Genomic DNA, 20,510 nt, shown 5'->3' with positions numbered 1-20,510 from the left:
ACCCATTTTCATTTTACAGCACCGGGACTTGGAACCTGCGAGGAACACAGATTGTATAAAGCGCCCCCTCGAGGAAACGAAGCGCCGTTCTTCTGGGCTCCAGCTCGCCTCACTGCCTCCCTTCTCTGGCCTCGCCCCACACCAGGCCATCCTCAGCATCTTCTTTTGTTAAAATTACGTTAAAACTTTCCACACAACCAAACGGTTCCGCAGTGAGGCAAGCAGCTCATCCTTCCCTCTGCACGTGTGCCTCTACGCAAACGTTTTCCCCTAAATTTGCTTGAAAAAAAAAATCCTTGGCTTCAAACCCCAATTCAGTTCCACACATAAGCCTCCATCCTATCTTCCCTAAATAAATCAAATCGAAATAACCTCCCATGTAATGCAGTGAGTGGTGGAAGACCAGGGAACATAGTATGTTAGCCTGTTACCTTCTGAAACGTTCTGGTATCATATGAAATTAAGCCCAGAGTCTCACTGTGTCAGATACACACTCAGCATAAGAAGGGGTGCTCTTACTGTTCGTCTTCTAACAGTTCAGACTCTTGCCTTTTCTCTCTCTTAGGGTGCGAATGCTCTGGTCACGTACACCATCATTAGTGGAGCTGACGACAGTTTCCGCATTGACCCTGAATCTGGGGACCTGATAGCGACCAAGAGATTAGACAGAGAACGCCGTTCCAAGTACTCCCTGCTGGTTCGTGCAGATGATGGTCTGCAGTCCTCGGATATGAGAATTAACATCACCGTCAGTGATGTGAATGACCACACGCCCAAGTTCTCCAGACCTGTGTACTCTTTCGACATCCCAGAAGACACAACCCCAGGTAGAGAGCCCCCCCCAGGAGTATTTTGCAAGGATCCCCTTTGACTACAATTATGGACTGTGTTTGGCTGCTTTCAGTGACTAGTTGTTGCTATATGCTATTAGGTATAAAAATATATATGCTGGATTTTTGAATATTTTAGTTAACTTTCTTTGCTATAATTTCCAAGCAAATTGCTTGATTTTTGAGAGCAAATGAAGTTAGCCATTCATCTGATTACTAGTTACAGATATTTTTGTTTCTGAAAGTATTTATGACATGGGTTGTTAATTTTTCTGGCAACCACAGTTTAGATATTATTTTTCCATTTTTAAAATGTCAGTTGTGATTATGCTGCTGTGTATAGAAGGAGCAAAGAAAAACACATGAAAACCTGCAAATAGTGGTTCTAACTCTTTCTGGCTGTTTGACCCAGGGCAAGTTAATTCATTGAGGATTAACAGGTGCTTAATAAATATTTGTGGACTATGAATCCTGAATTATCACCTTGCTTCTTTGAACATACTATGTTGACTGTTGAGTTTGACTATTCAATATCCATGTTTCTGGTGTGTGTACCTCACACCAATTGTTGGAAAATCTTATCTAAAGTTGAAATTTTATTCTGAATTACAGTTGGAATGAGTTTTCATCATCAGGTATATGTTTTGGAAACTCATTCGATCAAGAAGGAAACATTTACAGAGGGCTGCTTATTCCTTGCTGCAGTTTTCCCTTCACTCTTCAGGATGAGTCGTTCATGTGCTTCATGGAGTTCCCACTACCTTTACTTCTTGCCTTAATTATAGCAATGGCTGTAGGAGCTGTCAAGCGATATCCCCTGGGCATAAGTTTGTATTATTGCGTGGAATCCCCAGTTCCAGACACTAGCACATTGCTACTGAACACACCAATACGTGGTTAGGAATTGGTAGTGCCAGTTAGAAAGATGTCAGGAGTAGTATCAGTTCCCCAGATCATGTACACGGCAGCATAAGATCTACTGGACACTGAATATGCCACGTGTTTATTAACATTCGGGAATGTTGGTATTGGCATTGATGTAGAAATCAGCACGATGTTATGTTCATATATTTTCATAGCGATTCTCTAGTTAAAATATTTCACTGTACAAGTAATTTTGGGGTGTATTTACATATGTTCTCTTAGTGATACCCTTGTCCCATTAATTTTAGACTCTTAATTTGTTCTTTTTGATAGGTTCTTTGGTAGCAGCTATTTTAGCTACAGATGATGACTCTGGTGTGAACGGAGAAATTACATACGTTGTGAATGAAGATGATGAAGATGGCATATTTTTCCTGAATCCAGTTACTGGAGTCTTTAACTTGACTCGAATATTAGATTATGAATCACAGCAATATTATATCCTCACTGTTCGAGCTGAAGATGGTGGGGGACAATTTACCACCATCAGGGTTTATTTCAATATACTAGATGTAAACGATAATCCACCTATTTTCAGCTTGAATTCGTATAGCACATCTTTAATGGAGAATCTCCCTCTAGGATCTACTGTTCTTGTGTTCAATGTTACCGATGTAGATGATGGTACGTACTTTATTTTATAATACTTAAAAAAAACTTTGAGAAAAATGTCATCAGATTTATATTAGATTTATTGAACTGTGTTCAGCTGTCACAAAATTGTGTTTTGTGAATATAGGTCCAAAGTTGAAGAATAGATCTGTAATTTGGCTATAGAGGATTAAACACATTGAGTAATTTATCAGTTAAATTGTTATTTATATAAGCTAAATGGCATGTATTATTACCTTTTTATAAACTTTATCATCTCCATCTTCCTTTCCCCCCCTAAATGTGAGGCAGTATTGCAGTTCAGCAAGGTAGATGTCACAAAACAGCTTTTTGGCTGTTTTTTGTCAGATAAATAAACATATTTAGTTTCATATATTACTTTAATGTAAAAAGGATAAAATCTGGAAGCAAAAGTAAAACCAAAATCTTCAAAAAATACTTAAGAATATCTAATTAGTTTTATATTTCTGACTGAAAACTGCTAATAATATTTTAGCAAGCTTTCATGCTTTGACTCAAAGGACAGTCTCAGAGTTCCTTAACTTATGCTAGAAAATCAAGTTGAGATTTTGCATTAAATCTAGACTTCACAGGTGTTTGATTTTTAGTCGTTGCAAACACTTGATAAACTTTTTTTTAAATGTGACTCCCCTGGCCTTCCTTCTAAGACTTGTTTTGTAAATACACAGATAATACAGCCTGAGAGATAGCATTGTGCAGATTATCAGCCTTTGACTGAGCTGTTTGGAAAGTTAATGCCTTGTTTTCTCTCCCATTGGATGCAGCTAAATGTCCTATCAGTAGAGCAAACAAGGGACAGTATTTGAAGAGGAAACAGGTCTCTAGCTCAAGGATATGCCTCTTGACACAGGCACAGGGACCTTAAATTAGAATTTCCTGGTGCCCCTGACTTGGATGATTTATGTAATCTCAGAATACCACTCTATTTCAACATTTTGCTCTATACTTAACTTCCTGTCAGGAGTGCCTGGACATGTACCTAAACAAATATGAAAGGCCAAAAGTGCAGTATTTTGTACACGTATGAGTTCACAACATTGGAAATGCTTTCTTATTAATTAAGTCTTGTTGAAGTCTTCTCCTTTTATTCAAGCACAGTTAATACTAGACACATGAACATATCTAAGCTAGAAGTGGCTGTAGTACTAGTACTACTAGTATTGCTGATAACATGAACAATAATAACCGACATTTGTTGAGTGTTTAGTATACACCCAGCCCTGGCCAAGAACACTGCACACTGTTTCATGTCCATCAGCCCAGCTCCATGAATTGCTGCCAATTTGACATTTTTAAACAGTTGAGATTAATTTCCATTTTGGAAGTTGGTTTTTCTGTTATTATAGCCTTCATTAGTTTACCTGTTCTCTGGATATGAGTATTTTCTTATTTGTCCTTGTGACTGACTGGTCCCAACTTGTCTGTGGTGAAGAATTTTCGGCCATGTTTCTTTGTGATTTATTTATTATGCATTAGAGAGAGCCCATTGTTTCATGGGATTGTGTGCTCTTCTAGAATAAATTTCATTTATTCTCAAACTTGGAAATGAGGGAATTGGGAGAATAGCATATAAGAAACTTTTTTGTGAAACATGCTGGAATATACCATGCACACGTCTGCACAGACATACATTAGCCATTGACTTCAAGTTACTTTTCGTGGATTTTTTTTCCCCTTTAATTGTGTTGGGTAAGAAAATTTTAAGCTACATTTTCCCATTGTTTTAGTTTTGACTACTTTTATCAGTATAATTTCCTGTACTTTATCCTAAAATATAGGACACAATTCCTGTTTTCTCTGAATTTTAAGGATAATGATAAGACTGTATGAAGGTAACTTTGTTAAAATTGCCAACTCAGTCCCACTAAAGAGTTCTTAAAGTATTTTGCAAACAGTATTGTTCAGATTTTTTAAAGTTAACAAGTTCACCTTAATCTCTGAACAAAATGTTCCTGATGAGGTAATATTGTCAACTTCTTTGATGAGGAAATTTTACATGGTAATAAATTTAAGATTTTCTGTTATCTGTATTCTCCAAGAGTTTAACCTAAAACTTTTGATTACATGATTACTTAATTAGAATAAAGCAAATATTTTGCTGTTTTCACAAGGTAGGTATGAGTAGTGTGTGTATTGATCTCAAGGCTTCCATGCATACAGTTTAAAAGTACTATATTGAGGTAAGCTATTATAAATTGAACCTTATGGAAATATTTTGGCTTTGGTAATTTTTTTATTACTCTAGAAATAAATCTGTATACTCTTCAAAATACTGAGGAGTCATAGGGTGTTTTGAGAATAAAATGATTGTAATTATCACTGAATCAGTTCACCTGTATATGCTTCATACACAATGCAGGCCATTTGGCCTGTGAATGGTTTTCATAGTCCAGTGACCTGATGGCTTCGTGGGAACTGCTTCACAAAGATGAATGCTACCTGAAGCAGTGCCATGTGTTACAACTTTATGATAAGTTGGCAAATACTAGTTCATCATAGAAATAGGCAATATTTACGGATTGTGAATAAACATACACATTTTAAAACAGAACTATATACCTACAGTTATGTGTTATGTTTCCTGGAACTAAATAATTCATGAGACTGAAATAAAAAAGAAAACAACAAAAAAAATCTAATACAATCACACATATACAATAAAGCTGCCAGAAAGAATCATATAACTAAACCATTTTCAGAGCTGAGCACAAATGGTTAGTTAGAAACACGGATCATTTTAAGTTTGAAAATCAGGTGGGCTGTAAAAGCCCACTAAATCCCAACACTTTGGATAAATTGTAGAATTTAAAAATAAATGTATTACTGTTTCATGATCCTACTATTTGATGTAAAAGGCAGTGGAAGAAAAATGGCCTGAGCTCTCTAGTTTTCACTTGACTGCAAATATTCAGGAGAATTTTGAGTTTCAACATGTCTACATGTATTTCCTGGGTGTAGAGCACATGCCCTAAGTCACTTAGACTTGTCAGAAATGAAAGGTCCTTTTCTGTACAATAAAGTCAATACAGGAGGCTTCCAAGGCCTGTAATTACAGCAGTGAGGCTTCTATTCCAGAGATGAGAGATGGTTTTTAGATGGTGTGGCGATCTTTTGTGCAAAACTAATTAATATTTTTATGTTCTTTTTCTCAAAGATAATGATAGTTACCGTTGGTTCGTTTTTAATATTGTTAACAATATATCAGTATGAATTTAAATATAAAATTGATTTTTTCTTTTTTTCACAATTCAAGTTAAAGTTTAATGGTTATTACTTCCTCCACTCACCTATCCAACAAACTTTTTCCCTACAAAGAGGCTGCTACGCTGTTTACAACAAGGCTATAAAATCTTGGTATCATGTTCTCTTTTTGCCTCTGCAGTTTAGTTGTTTACTCAAGGAAGCAGCATACACAGTGGATAAGGGGGTTCCGATCATTGATTTAGTTGCTTGCTTTCCAGTTGATTTATGTAGAACTGCTAGGCCATCACTTTGTAGCTGTGTGCAGTTTTGTCAGTGTTTGTAATTGCTTTTGATCTTGGGCATGGAAGATTTTATATGCTTGCATGGAACTAAATTTTAGATCTCTGTTTGTTGGTATTATTTTTATCCAGATGTTTTCAAAGCTTCTTTTTCAATAATAGGCATGTCTGAATTGTGCCTCAAAGAATAAGAATTCAATATTCACTGAAGTATTTAGCCATAGGAAATGCAGAAAATTTCCTTAGAGAGTAATATATATATATTGGATTTTCGGAAAAGCCATGACACATGTTTGCAACAGATGGCACTAGTTCATTTTTGGAAGTACTAGAGTCATTCACATCTATGTTATTGCTACGTCATTTGATAGCTGACAGTTCTAGCTTCATTTTTTTAAAAAAATTGAGCGATTTGGTTGCGTTTTGGAGATTTTACAACAGGTTAAGATGGAAGACCAAACTGTGCATTTTTGCCATATTTTACTGTTTTACTTCCATGAAGGGAAGAACGCTCGTCAAGCTTGTAAAAAGTTGCATAAAGTTTATGGTGACAATGCTCTACAAGAATGTCAGTGCCGGCGATGGTTCATGAAACTCCGTGCTGGTGATTTTGATCTCAACAACGCTCCTCGGTCAGGGAGGCCCACCGAGGTTGATGACGACAAAATAAAGACATTGATCAAGTCAAACCCACATTACATGACACAAGAGATTGCAGAAACAGTGAACATCCATCATTTAAGCGTTCACGACTACCTGAAGAAGCTGGGTTATGTAAGCAAGCCCAATATTTGGGTTCCGCATATACTCAAAGAAGTTTATTTGATGGTGTGTATAAACATCTGCAATATGCTCATTAAACATGAAGAAAACAATCCTTTTTTGAAACAACTGATAACTGGTGATGAAAAGTGGATTGTTTACAACAATATGGTGCACAAATGGTCTCGGCCCGACGTGATGATTCGCCTCAAACCACGTCGAAAGCAGACATTCATCAGAGGAAGGTTATGCTCTCAGTGTGGTGGGATTTTTAAGATGTTGTGTTTTTCGAGCTCCTACCAAGGAACCAAACAATCAATTTGAATGTGTATTGTCAGCAGTTGGACAGTTTGAATGAATTCATCATCCAGAAATGTCTAGAGCAGCGGTTCTCAACCTTCCGAATGCCGCGACCCCTTAATACAGTTCCTCATGTTGTGGTGACCCCCAACCATAAAATTATTTTCGTTGCTACTCTATAACTGTAATTTTGCTACTGTTATGAATCGTAATATAAATATCTTTTTGTTTTCCGATGGTCTTAGGCGACCCCAGTGAAAGGGTCGTTCAACCCCAAAAGGGGTTGCGACCTACAGGTTGAGAACCGCTGGTCTAGAGCTTGTTAATTGTAAAGGAGTTGTGTTCCATCACGACAACATGAGACGACACACAACAAATTTGATCACCTGTCAAAAATTATTGGAGCTTGAATGGGATGTGTTGCCACCCCCACCATACTCACCTAACCTGGCGCCATCAGACTTCCACTTGTTTCACTCTCTTCAAAACTCCTTGCGGGTATAACATTCAATTCAGATGAGGCTGTAAATCAGCACGTTGTTCAGGTTTTTGCAAATAAAGGCAGGTCCTTCTATGATCGAGGAATTATGAAGCTCACTGAAAGATGGCAAAAGGTTATCAAACAAAATGGGTAATATATCATTGATTGATCTTTGTTCTTTATATAAATTAATGACCTTTAAAAAGCAGACAAAATACATCATGACTTTTCCGACAAACCAATATATATTTATATATATCCCACTAATATACATTAAATCAAGTTAATTTTAATTATTCATATACACTTATATATGTGTGTGTATCTCCTTAGAAAGTAATATGTTCATATAGCACACCAGTTGATCTTTTTTTGGCACCGGTGGGTGGAACTTTCCTTCCCCCAGACTTGTGGAATTTTAAGTGGAGGGTTGAAGTAGGCTGTTGACATTGTTCTATCCAGATCTTAAATTTCTCTTTATCTCCTGCTGTTGAATTGACCTGTGGTCTCCATTAGTTGTATTTATTCATATTTTTCTTGATTCTCAGAGTCTTAAGTATTCTGAACTTTATAACCTCTGCTTTGTTCACTTGTGAAATAGTTTTAAATAATATAAAGATTAAAAGCCACAACTCATAATTAAGGGGAATATCCTACCTCTTCAAAGATCTGTTCAACCCTTGTTTATCCTCGACATTTTTGTGAACGAGCCAGTACTCGAAAGTTACCTTCATAAATATTTCTTTTGTCTGCGTCAATATATAGACAAATGGCATTTGATAGAGACCATCGAAATCAAAGGGAAAGAGTAATTCTAGAATTTTTAAAAAGGAACAGGCAGCCCTCCCTGGTGTGAAAGAAAATCCCATTACTTAACTAAAAGTTCCCTTTGTAAGTAACTTGACGAGTTTCAACAAAAGATAAAAGTATTCATGGAGTCCTGAGAAAGAGTAATTTTCAAGAAAATAAAGTGAATAAGCATGATCAAATTGTTCTAGAAGACTCTTTGCAAAGAGTGGACATCATTTCTGACACCCAAATAGTTGAAATTAACTTCAGAAATATAAGGGCTATTTGTAAGCGATTTCTGTAACTCAGTAGATTTTCCCTAGTATAAAATTTCAGAGTATAAAATCTTCGTTAAGGATGGATTATACATTCAAAGCACATCTGATACTATCCTCCAATATCCCAGTGTTTTTTATGGTAAAATATAAAAATGCACATGACATGATGGGCCAGTGAAGGGAAGAATATTCTGGGTCAGGAGAGCACATTTTTCTGTTTTCACTGTTTCCCTGTTGTTTGCCTTGAAATTATTTACTAAAACAACAGGCTGATTCATTCTCTACATCATCTTTGCTAGAAGAGTGTCTGCCATCATTTTCTGAAATGAGGATTTATATATCATTTTTTAAATTAAAAATAAAACGTGCTCCTAGGAAAACTAGATAAAATATCACATACATATAGCTCAGTAATTGTGTTAGCACTTATATTTGGAGCCTTTCATGTATAATTTTACTGCTAATATTTCCTTCAAATAATTTTAAAACACATTAAATATTCATGATAAAATTTGAGAGAGAATTATTTTCACAAAGGCCATTAGCCAGGTGCCCGATAGGAATTAAAAAGTACTTATTGGTCTGACAAGAAATGTAAAAGTTGACCTAAAGCATCCATGACTAATGCTGTACATCAGAAAATTTTATTGCCCTCCTCTGAAAATTGGTGTCGGCCTCAATAAATTACTGAAGTTATACATTTTGGGCTAATAGTATAGAGTGTGGCACTGTTAATGCTGAGCCCTCAGGAATTATGTGATAGAAATAAGGAAATGTATAAAGACATCCACTCTCTGTAATACTTTTTCCTCTTCACTTGTATAATTTAAGCTTTCAACACCATAGTAAATAGCAAGTAGTATATATATCATTTGTTCACCAGATTGTAAACATCTTTTCAGATCAAAAGTTACCAGGAAAAGATTTATGCACATGTATTACTGACAAAGAAAATTAACTGCAGCTAAGTCATCCATGAGGTGTGTTTGGAGACATCATATATCAAATACACAGTTTCATATTATAAAAATTTTGGTGCAGCTTAGTTTGCAATTGGCACACACTGAAGAAAATTGAATTTGTTCCCTGTCATTTCAGGGATCAACTCCCAGCTGGCTTATAGCATCGCTTCGGGGGACAGCCTGGGGCAGTTTGCAGTGGACCAGGACGGTGTGCTGACGGTTCTGAATGCGTTGGATCGGGAAAGTCAGTCCTTCTACAACCTGGTCGTCCAGGTGCATGACCTGCCACAACCCCCAGCCCCCAGGTTCACCAGCACAGCTCAAGTCTCCATTATTTTATTGGATGTCAATGATAACCCACCAGCCTTCCTTTCCCCGAAGCTGACATATGTCCCAGAAAACACACCTATTGATACGATTGTTTTCAAAGCTCAAGCAACTGACCCAGACAGTGGCCCAAACAGTTATATTGAGTACACCCTGCTGGACCCCTTGGGGAGCAAGTTTGGTATCGGGACCATCGATGGGGAAGTGAGGCTTGCTGGAGAATTGGACCGAGAAGAGGTTTCGAACTATACTCTGACCGTGGTGGCTACAGACAAGGGTCAGCCCCCTCTCTCTTCATCCACAGAGGTTGTGCTGATGGTACTTGACATCAATGATAACAGCCCTGTTTTTGCGCAGACTTCATATAAAGTGGAGATTAATGAAAACACACTTACTGGAACGGATATCATACATGTCTGCGCGACAGACAGCGATGAAGGGACCAATGGGCAGGTTCGTTATGGCATCGTTGACGGTAACGCCAATCAGGAATTTCGGATCGACTCAGTCACAGGTGCCATCACTGTGGTGAAGCCATTGGATAGAGAAAGGACCCCAACTTACTTTTTGACTGTCCAGGCAACAGATCGGGGCAGTACCCCCAGAACTGATACTTCCATTGTCAGCATTGTTCTACTGGATATTAATGATTTTGTTCCCATATTTGAGCTATCTCCATATTCTGTAAATGTCCCTGAGAATTTAGGGACTCTGCCTAGAACAATTCTTCAGGTCAGTATATTTAACGAAAACAAATATTGTGTTCCTTATAAAACACTGAATGTAACTATGGTGTTAAGTTCCCCCGCCCTCTTCCTCATTCTCATCCATAACTGTTTCATTGCAGATATGGCGGATCTTGACAAGGAATGGTTAATGGAAATTATACCTCAGAACCTGTTGTTTTCCTTGTAGATTAAATACTGCATTTTAATGATGTTCTTTCGTATATACTCATGCTGCACAAATTTATGTATTTCTGTATTTTTAATTTTGTTTTACTATAACAGTAATATCTGTACATAGCAAGAAAATCAAATGATGTAAAAGTTTGAAAATTTTGATACAAACACGGCTCACCCTTCCCCCTTTATAAATCCAACTACCTAGATGAAACTGCCGTTAAAAATTTTTGAGAAGCCTTCCCAAAATACTATGCATTGGTTTTATGCATATTTTTATACAAATAATGCATACTACTCTGTACCATTTAATTTTTTTACTTGAAACTTAAAACTGTGACTTTGGAACCTTTTGTTATCAGTAAGTATAATTCTACCTCATTATGTTTGATGATACATTTTATTTGGTGGTATACCTTATGCTAGCTCTACCCTTATTCATGGCCCTTATTATTCTCTCCTGCAGGTGGTAGCGAGAGATGATGATCAGGGTTCTAACAGCAAAGTCTCCTATGTCCTACTCGGTAGTAATGAAGACAGCGCGTTTACCCTCTCAGCTAGTGGAGAACTTCGGGTAACACAGAGTTTGGACCGGGAAACCGAGGAGCACTTTGTCTTGATGATCACAGCTACGGATTCAGGTAAGTCTGTTATAACCTTGTTTGGTTGTGAAAAGTGTCTTCATAATATGACCCAATGAAAGTATTTTTGTCTGCCATTAAACTAAATACTTATTGAAATTTACTGATGCTTGACACTCCTATTGTAGCTAGATAATTTATAGCACTTGCATCACTTTATGAGATTTATATGTAAGTGGCAAGGGCTTAAGCACATTACAAACTAAGCTCTATTCCTAAGACAAAATGTCTTAGGAGTGCCTCTGGGGCGACCTGGTACTCTACCGCTTGAGCCATGAGGCATTTCAAGTACTTTAGCTTTGAAAACATCCAGATGGTTGTAACTGGTTATGGAGATAAGAGAGTGGGTTAGAGTTCTACTTTATTGGACCTTAGTTTCTGCAAAATTTTAAGGAGCTGTAATAGACATTTGATGAGGCCCCACAGAGCTCCAAAAAATGTATCAGTGAGAGCTCAGCATTCTCCCTGAACTAGCAATGTAGTGCACTACCATGGAAATAATGAAAAGCAGTATATTAGCTTTAGTGTCGGAAATAATGATTACATAAAATTGTATAGTAGGTAGCATAAAATACAATCTGTCTAAAAAAAGTAATGTTTACCACTATTTTGTATTGCATATATATTGACTCTGTTCATAAATATTGAACACTTCTAATTCAAATTGAAACAGTTACACATTTTTAAAGAATTTGTATGCCTTGAAGAAAGGCATAAATACCCGTTGCTTAAATATTGGTTGAATAAATGAATGACTGAATGAATCATTGATTTCCAAAATATTAATGAATTATGGTACATTGTCCTTATGTAACATTTATAAAAATTGTCATAACTTACTATTAAAGAATTTAATAATGTTGATATGTTTTTTAAAAATTGTGTTGAAATTGTTTTAAACCATGGCTGATTTGTTAGAACCTCAAATGACTGAACTTAAAGTATATATATTTATACACACACACACACACACACACACACACACACACACGCACACACACACGCACACACTCATACAGATGTATGGATACTAATACAGAAGAAAAACTTTGAGTTTTCAAATGAATTGTTTTTTTATTGTTATTGAAATGTTTTTTATAAATGTAAGGTATTAATATTGTTGTTCTATATGACCAGTTTCAGAGTATATGATATATTGTTTTATTTCACCAGTTCACATGAAAGAGGAGGAAATGTTGAGATTACGAGTAATGATAGATTTATGTGAAGTATTCAGATGATAGCATGGCTTACTATTAACTGAGACTGCTCTCGCTCTGTATGGATTGCATTTACTTTTTGGGAGTGTAATTTTCTGAGACTATTGCTTTATGAAAGAAAGCAAATTTCTCTATTTTTTTAAATGTGTGTGAATGACCATTTTGATTTTATGGAACTATGAAATCCTGTAAACTGACGAGCAGAATGTAGTGTGGTAACCAGGTTGACCTAAAGGATGTTGCATTAAATGTGCAGTGAGCACCATGCTTTGTGATCAACGGGCACGAAGGGTGAGCGTTCTCATGTGAGAAATGCAGCCACTGCCCTATTGCTCCAATTGTCCCATATTTCAGGAGTTACTTGGAGTGAAGAGAGGGTGAAACTGAGCAGGGATGGTAGAGATTCAGGTACTTAGAACCAAGGTGATTACTAAAACATCTCAGCCTCAGCTTCTCTGTCCAGTTACAGCTGGGACCGTGTGGGCCATTCTAGGCACGCATCAATGGGGTCCCTTTGTGGAGATGATGCCGGGGAGGAAAACCCAGGCCCTGGAGTCCCGTTTGCTAAAGGACCAGTCAGTCACTATCAAACTTGCTGCCCAAGGGTGTCACATGCAGGTCACCCCAGGTGGGGAGTGGGACGTGTTTGTAAGCCAGAGGAGCAGTGGGGTGACCTGGGATGAGCAGGGCACAGCCCACGGACGCTCTCCATCAGAGGACTTGTACTTTGGTACATTCTAAGTCAAAAGCCATGGCAGAGAAAGGAACCATGTCGACAGAGTGCCTGTTTTCCACCAAGTAATTGTGAGAATTTAAGAATCATTTTGTTTGTTTATGCAGCTAAGGGCCGGGGATATTGTGAAAGGGAAGCAAGTGTTTTTTGTGTGTGTTTATATTTTGTTTTTGATATTTGGCCATCTGTGTCATGCAGTATTCCAGGTATTACAGACAATAACCATTTCTACACATTACTTTTCTTTATCAGCTCAAAGACTTAGGTGTTTTTAGTTCCACTTACAGTAAATCCAAGCTCAGGTGGTTAAATAATTGCCTCGGATTATACAGCTAATAAGTATCAGTAGGATGCAGACCCTAGCATATCTGACTTGCAGGTTCAGGGTTTACAGAAGGTTTTACTGTGTAGGTAAGTAAAATTTGAAAAAAAAATTCTTTTCTAAAATGATTTTATTTGCAAAGCAAATTCAGTAACAGTCTGCATAATATAATAATAAAAGCTTTGAATTTGAATTGATCTCGATTTGAATTCAGGTACTGTCATGTTTTTCTTTGTGATTCAGGCAGGGTGTCTCTCGCAATCTCAGTATCTTCCTCTGTAAAATGGGGATAATAGTAATTACAAATAGTTTATTATAAGGTTTTATTGATACACCATGTTAAACTGTTAAATATGCCCATCACATAGTGTATGTAATGATTTTACTGAGACTCGTGATCTGTGCAATTTAAACATTTTAAAGTTCTTAGAAGTATTTGCCTTGTTCCTTACCACATAAGTATCTTATTAAAAAATAAGGGCCGGCTGAGTGGCTCAGTTGGTTAAGAGCTCGCTCAAGAGTTTGAGCTCTGAGCACCAGTGATTCGATGCCCGGCCCAAGCTGAGCTGCTGCTGAGCTGCCAACAGGTGGCAGGATGGCTCAGCTAAAAAAAAATAGTAATAATAGACTGGTTTAAAAAACTTTTTTTTAAAGATTTTATTGGGGAATTGGGGGAGGGGAACAGATAAGTTGCTGTCCTTTTTGTTCTTCAGTCTAGTTGTGGAGGACGTCGCTTCACCAGCCCATGTTGGTATTATCATTGCGCTCTTCCCGGGTGAGGCAGTCACTCGCTGGCCATTGGACGGCCACTCATGGTGGCTCAGGGCAGCTCAGGAAAGCTCACGCCAGTTGCTGGCCAGCCCCACTGCAGCCTACGCCATCACTGGCGACTCACGGCAGCCCAACTCCAGGTTGAGCTGTTGTTCACCATCTTAGCTGTAGAGGGCGCAGCGTCACTGGCCCTCATGTGGGAGCAGAACCAGGGTCCTGCTGCTCAGAGCTGGCATTCCAAGCCAACTCCCAACCAATGTGCCACTTGCCGACCCTAAAAAACGTTTTTTAACTGCAATTCACATTAGTTTCATTTTTGATATTACTACATTAGGAGTTTCTTTTGTGTATCAGATATTGCTTTTCAAACTTCCAAAGGATAAATTGCATAGTCAGTGTTTAACCATTTATAAAGACCACAGATTTTGAAAATTGTAGTTGAGTCAAATCATAATGAAGGAGGATTTCGCGGGCTAGCCAGTAAGCTTAACCACCACTGGTAATGCTGTTTCCCCATCAAAACGACGATACAAAAGGGACATTTCATGAGGGCAGAAAGCAAGAAGGAAAGGAGACTTGAAGTGATGACGCCAAAACATTCTCTTCTGATAGGCAGGGGTGCCTCAGCCTGTTGCGAGGAACTTTCAGGAGATTCGGTAAAACATGGTTCTAACCGTGCAGACTCAGCCAGAACCAAGTCCTGGGTCAGGGAGCAGATTGTGAGCTCCTGGTGCCCATAGCCTTGGTTCTGAGGCAAATCGGGGACCGAGAATTCTTACTGTGAGGACACGTAATAGAAATATAACTCTAATTTCTAGGAAGGACTATTGCCATTACATGAGAAATGTGAAGACCAGGTGTGTGTAGATTCTGAGATAGGAGAGTTAGGAGTTATGGAGACTGAAAACTCAGATTATCAGTAAAATGAAGGTATCTGGAAGTTTGTCATTCGGGGCCTTAAATATGGCACTAAGGAGCATGATGGGGAGCAGAGAAAAGACCCAGTAGCACTGGCACCTCAGGCCACAGATTTTGGCGGTCCTGGAAATTAAAGAATTGATTGAACTTTGCCCCAAAACACAGGTTTTTAGGAGTGTTTTTTTTCCCATTTTTCTTTTTCTTTTTTGACTTGCGCTGAAATGGACTGGTGTTTCTGAGGCCGCTCGTGTGAAATTAGGTGTCTGAAGATCATTTATAGAGATCATGTAGAAAGCAATCAGAAATTGTGAGGGAGGCTGGACTAGATGATCTTAAAGTCATGAAAACTCATATGTGACCATGATTTTATGTTCAGTTCCTACGCATACTTTTGGCATCATAAATAACCATTTTAAGGGAGAATGTGAGAGTTTTAGATATCAGGCTTTAGATTCGGCAGTTTAATCCTATGTTCCAGGAATGAAGTCTCTTGATACAGGATGTAAAATACATATTCACTGCTATGATTTAAAAGTCAAATGGGTAGATGACATGAGAAAATTCAGAAAAATATGACAGCTTTTAGATCCCAGATGCCATGTTATTCTCAAATTAGCAGTGTTCTAAGAACCAGAAAAATATCAAAGTCTTCTAAACAAGAAGAAATATTTGACAGTTTTATTCCTTAGCTCACAAATCACTTTTACTTTACTCTTTTTAAATCCTTACCTGATGTCAGTCCAAAGATGGGTCAGCTTTGGCAACGTGGCAGAAACTGAAAAGGCAGCATTTTTTTGTTTATCAGCAAACCTCTAAATCTTTGAATATTTTTTTAGGGAAAATATTAGCATTCTACTATCATCATATTTTTATTTACTGACTGCCTGGCTATAGAGTAGCATATCTGGGAACTCGCTTGCTGCTCCTGTCTACTGCCTAAATTGAGCTACCAAACCACATTATAGTGTGTGTGTGTGTGTGTGTGTGTGTGTGTGGTGGGGGTCTGAATGTTACATTACTGACTAACAAAACCAGAACAGAGCATCATAATTCTACCTTCGTTTTTTTCCCTATAGCATTAAATTACTAAACAGCAACTTAATGAGTTGAGACTATAGCTCAATTAAAGATGATATTTGGTTTAACTCTAAATATGGATAATCCTGTCTTCCTTCTCTGTTTCTTACTGTTATTTCTTCTAGAGCCATGGACTGTAGCAAGTAGAAATTCCTAGGAGCTGAAGCTCCAATCCGGTGCAGTGATGCAGAGAGCCCTGGTGGTTCCTGCTACGAGGGGTACTGGCTCTAAAGCCGTCAGTGCCCTTCACATGGTTTGGCCTTTTGTTCCCAAGCAGCGTCTTTACAAGAATTTTCCTTACCACTTGCTCATATGTGCAATGAATTAGATGATGTTTCTAATATTGTAAGTAGCAGAGGATTATCAGGGAACCTAGAGCAGTTTACAGAGAATTAATTTACAAAATGTAAGTACAGTAAAATGTTGGATTGCAAGTAACGTGGTTTGCTAGTGTTCCACAAGATGACCAAACATTCCTAATACATTTTAACATGGTAAACGAGCGATGTCTTGCAATACGAGTAGTTTGTTTCCGGAATGAATTGTGCTCACAAACCAAGGTATTACTGTATATCTCAGAGGTAAATCCATAGCTTTACAGTTAAAAATCCCACCTCTGCCATTTTTAAGCTACATGACCTTGGACATGTTTAAACCTGTAGAAGGGAAATGCTAATACCTACTTGAAAAACTTATTGGCAGGAATAAATAAGAGAATGATTTATTTTAGTGATTAATATTAGTCAGCATGTTTGCTGGGCATCTCAAGCTTAGTAAGGCCAAATAAAACTTTTTGACTTCTTTCTACCTCTCTGTCCTCTGTAAATAACCTCTGTCTACAATTTCACAATGGCTAAAGGCAAACCTTGTTATCATTTTTATTCCCCTTTCTCTGTATCCCACATTTAATAAGTTCATTTACAAGTAGACTCTGCTTCTAATAATATATTTTTTAAAAGTCCTGAATTTTATCCACTTTTCTTCCTTCTCACTGCCACCACTTTAGCCTAAACCAGAGCTAATATGATAGCTTCCTGACTCCCTAACTGTACTCCCCCACAGTACATTCTCCAACAAGCAGCTCATAAACTGAAAACCATGAATTAGATCATCATGCCCCATCGCTTGCTTAAAAGCCCTTCAGTCATTTCCAAGAATAAAGCCTCAGTTTCTTACCATTGACCACATGGCGTTAAGTGACCTGGCCTGTGTCCACTTATCTGACCTTTTCTATCACTGCCCACGGCCACCTTTATCAGGCTGAACTGGGCCGGTGCAACCATTGTCACCTCCCAGCTCTGTGTGTAGTGTCTTCATGTTGATAAGCTGAAGTCAGCCGATGCAGGAGGCTGCAGAAATCATCAGATACTATGATTTGAGGTGACTTACTTCTGGATAGCAATTGCGAAACACTTAACTGCAAGTTGCCAGTGCCGTTTTTGTTGTGGTTTTAAGGGACACCGCATTCATGTGTTCGTCACTTATCATTATATGTAGGTAAAATGTCCACTTCTCAGAAAGGACGCATCTGACTGCCAGTCTTATGGCCCCGCTTACCCTCTCTCCAGCGTCACTCTCCATCACTTACCTTGTGATTTCTTCTTTACACTAATTGCTACCTAAAATTATATGCTTATATTTAATATAATATACATGAGTATGTATAATTGGTTCACCCCATCAATATCTATCATCGTTCCAGTGGAATGTAAACTTCCTGTCTCGTTCAAAACTGAGTTTCCGGAAACACCCAGAACAGAACCTGTGACATAGCAGGTGCTTAATAAACATTTGTTGAATAAATGAATGATTCAGTGAGTAAAAAATGATAGTTATCAATTAATAACCATCCTTTTATTTCAACATGCAATTGTTATTTCATATTCATTTACCATACTGTTATTTAGTTTATTGTTATATATTTATTACTTGAAATTTTTCAAAGGACCTACGAAAAGGAGAAGTGCAAATTTTTTTTAACTCATGGCTGAAATCCCAGAAGTTTTTGCTACATTGATTGTGGTCATTAAAATTGACCTCTGCTTTGAAAAGCAGCACCAGTGTTCAGCGCTCCATGGTGTTTAGTATGATGTGATAAATTGCAGTCATATGTAAGGACCCATTGAAGCATTTTATGGCTTTAATTCAGCTTCAGGTGCTTAAAATACTGTTTGAGCAATATTCTCATGACTTTCCTCAGACCTCTGGCTCTCATTCAATTCTCTTATCTACTACATGTTTCCAGGTAATTCTTATCTCTGCTCCACGCTGTGCTGCTTACCTTCCATGTTGCCCAAAGACACAGCACCTTTTCAGCCACAAAATAAATAGATATCTGATATGTGGTTTTGGCTTCCTTTATATAGCTTATATACAAGGGCCCATGACTTTACATAAACAATATAAAAAATTTTGCTTGTTGCGATTTTTGTTATGGAAATTTTGGTATTTAAGAAATCATGCCAATAAATATACATCTATACAAGTAATTTTTCCTGTTCTCTTAGGAAAAAAAAATTAACATAAGATGATCTCATGCCCTCACTAGTAAATTCAAAATCTGTGAGCCATTAATATCTGCCACTACTCTTTCAGGGGACTGAATTATATGCGAGAAAGGGGTCAAACAAGATGATAGGACAAGAAAAGGGTGTTACAGTAATTATGATTCAGTGTGTAATATGGAGGTGTTTTTAAAGGGATTGAAAAAATTGTATGTGAAAACTTACATTACATATGATAAAATGATGTTAGAGAAATCTCACGTACAATGATGACTTGATTAGCCAGAGACACCTTGGAGGCGAGCCTGCCCGTTACCTTTATTTTCCAGATCAGGGAGTGGAGGTCTGGAATGATAGGCCCAGAGTGGTAGAGTCCAGAACACCTCCCAGGAGCTCCACCTTCACCTGCATTCTTGCTCACCTGTACTACATTTTAAAACCAGGATCTGCTGACTCCCTGTATAACACAGATTTCCAAAAATGCAGTTTGAAGAGTTGTTTTCTTATCTGCTATTTATCGTACTTTAATGAGTAAAACATTGAACTGTTATTTTTCTTTCTCCAAATAAATAAATTTAATGTTTCAAAATATTTTTAAGTAAAGCCAAATTAATTTCAATCAGAAACTTCAATACTGATCTTTTGCAAATAAGCTTAAATTTAGGCATTGTTCAAATTCAATGCTAAGTAGGAGAGACATTAAAAATTCATTAGTCTTTACAGTTGGAAGATGATGATATTGCTAATTATCACTGCCAGTTTTCATTTTGCATTTATTAAAATCAAATTATGATGCTAACTTAATAGTCCTTATAAGTGAATTTTTTTGTTTGTTTTGTTTTGTTTTTTAAGCTGAGCCATCCTGCTACCTGTTGGCAGCTCAGAGGCTGCTCAGCTCGGGCTGGACTCGAATCGCTGTTGCTCAGAGCTCAAACTCTTGAGCGAGCTCTTAACCAACTGAGCCACGGGGCCTTTATAAGTGAATTTTGATTCTAGTCAATGAGACTGTGCTTCTAATAAGCTGTATTAAAACACATTGAGGACAGGGCATTTAAATTCTTTAAATGCATGTTCCTGGGGTTTAAACCATTGAAATCAGCTTTTATACTGTGTTTATTTAAAAATTTATAACAAATTCGCTAACTATTTTTGTGAACTGAAATTTTCAGAAAATACTCATCAAAGACCCTAGTAGTGCTTGAGGGTGTGATACCTCTGGAAACATTCGCCCTTTATGTGTAGATGCAAATCACCGGTCCACAATGTGTTAATATGTAACAGGTATCTTGATATTGTTTTGTTAGAAAATATTTACAGAACAGTCTTTCCATATATCCTTTTAGGTACTAGAGATACAGTGATGAAAAAGTGCACATCTTCATCCTTATACAGGTTACTTTCTAGTCAAAACGATAGACATTAAATCAAAATATAATGTATAGAGCACCAGTGAGGTACTATGAATTTAAATAAAGCAGGTTAAGTGGATAGAGAGTGAGACATTGCACGTGTTAGTTTTGATAGTATGGAGAGTTAAGGAAGTGAAATGGGAAGCTTTGGGTAAATAGTGTTGCCTGTAGATGAAACAGCCCTGAGGCAGGGTTGAGTTTGTCACGTCCAGAGAACAGCGAGGGGCCAAGAATGAAAGTGCGGA

At 37.5% G+C, this 20,510-nt stretch overlaps 1 protein-coding gene across 1 annotated transcript in view; it reads left to right on the top strand.

Moving 5' to 3' along the window:
* Positions 1 to 20,510, top strand: part of FAT4 (FAT atypical cadherin 4) — a 174,282-nt gene that overhangs the window by 92,574 nt on the left and 61,198 nt on the right. The window contains exons 3-6 of the mRNA XM_019628416.1: positions 566 to 827; positions 2,028 to 2,378; positions 9,578 to 10,500; positions 11,137 to 11,311. Of these exons, the coding sequence (XP_019483961.1) occupies positions 566 to 827; positions 2,028 to 2,378; positions 9,578 to 10,500; positions 11,137 to 11,311 (1,711 nt within the window). The remainder of the gene's footprint in view (positions 1 to 565; positions 828 to 2,027; positions 2,379 to 9,577; positions 10,501 to 11,136; positions 11,312 to 20,510) is intronic.

The sequence above is a fragment of the Hipposideros armiger genome, unplaced genomic scaffold (genome assembly GCF_001890085.2).
Source record: "Hipposideros armiger isolate ML-2016 unplaced genomic scaffold, ASM189008v1 scaffold_1, whole genome shotgun sequence".
Lineage (NCBI taxonomy): Eukaryota > Metazoa > Chordata > Mammalia > Chiroptera > Hipposideridae > Hipposideros > Hipposideros armiger.
The sequence above is the reverse complement of the archived record's forward strand: the minus strand, read 5'-3'. Positions and strand labels throughout refer to the sequence as shown.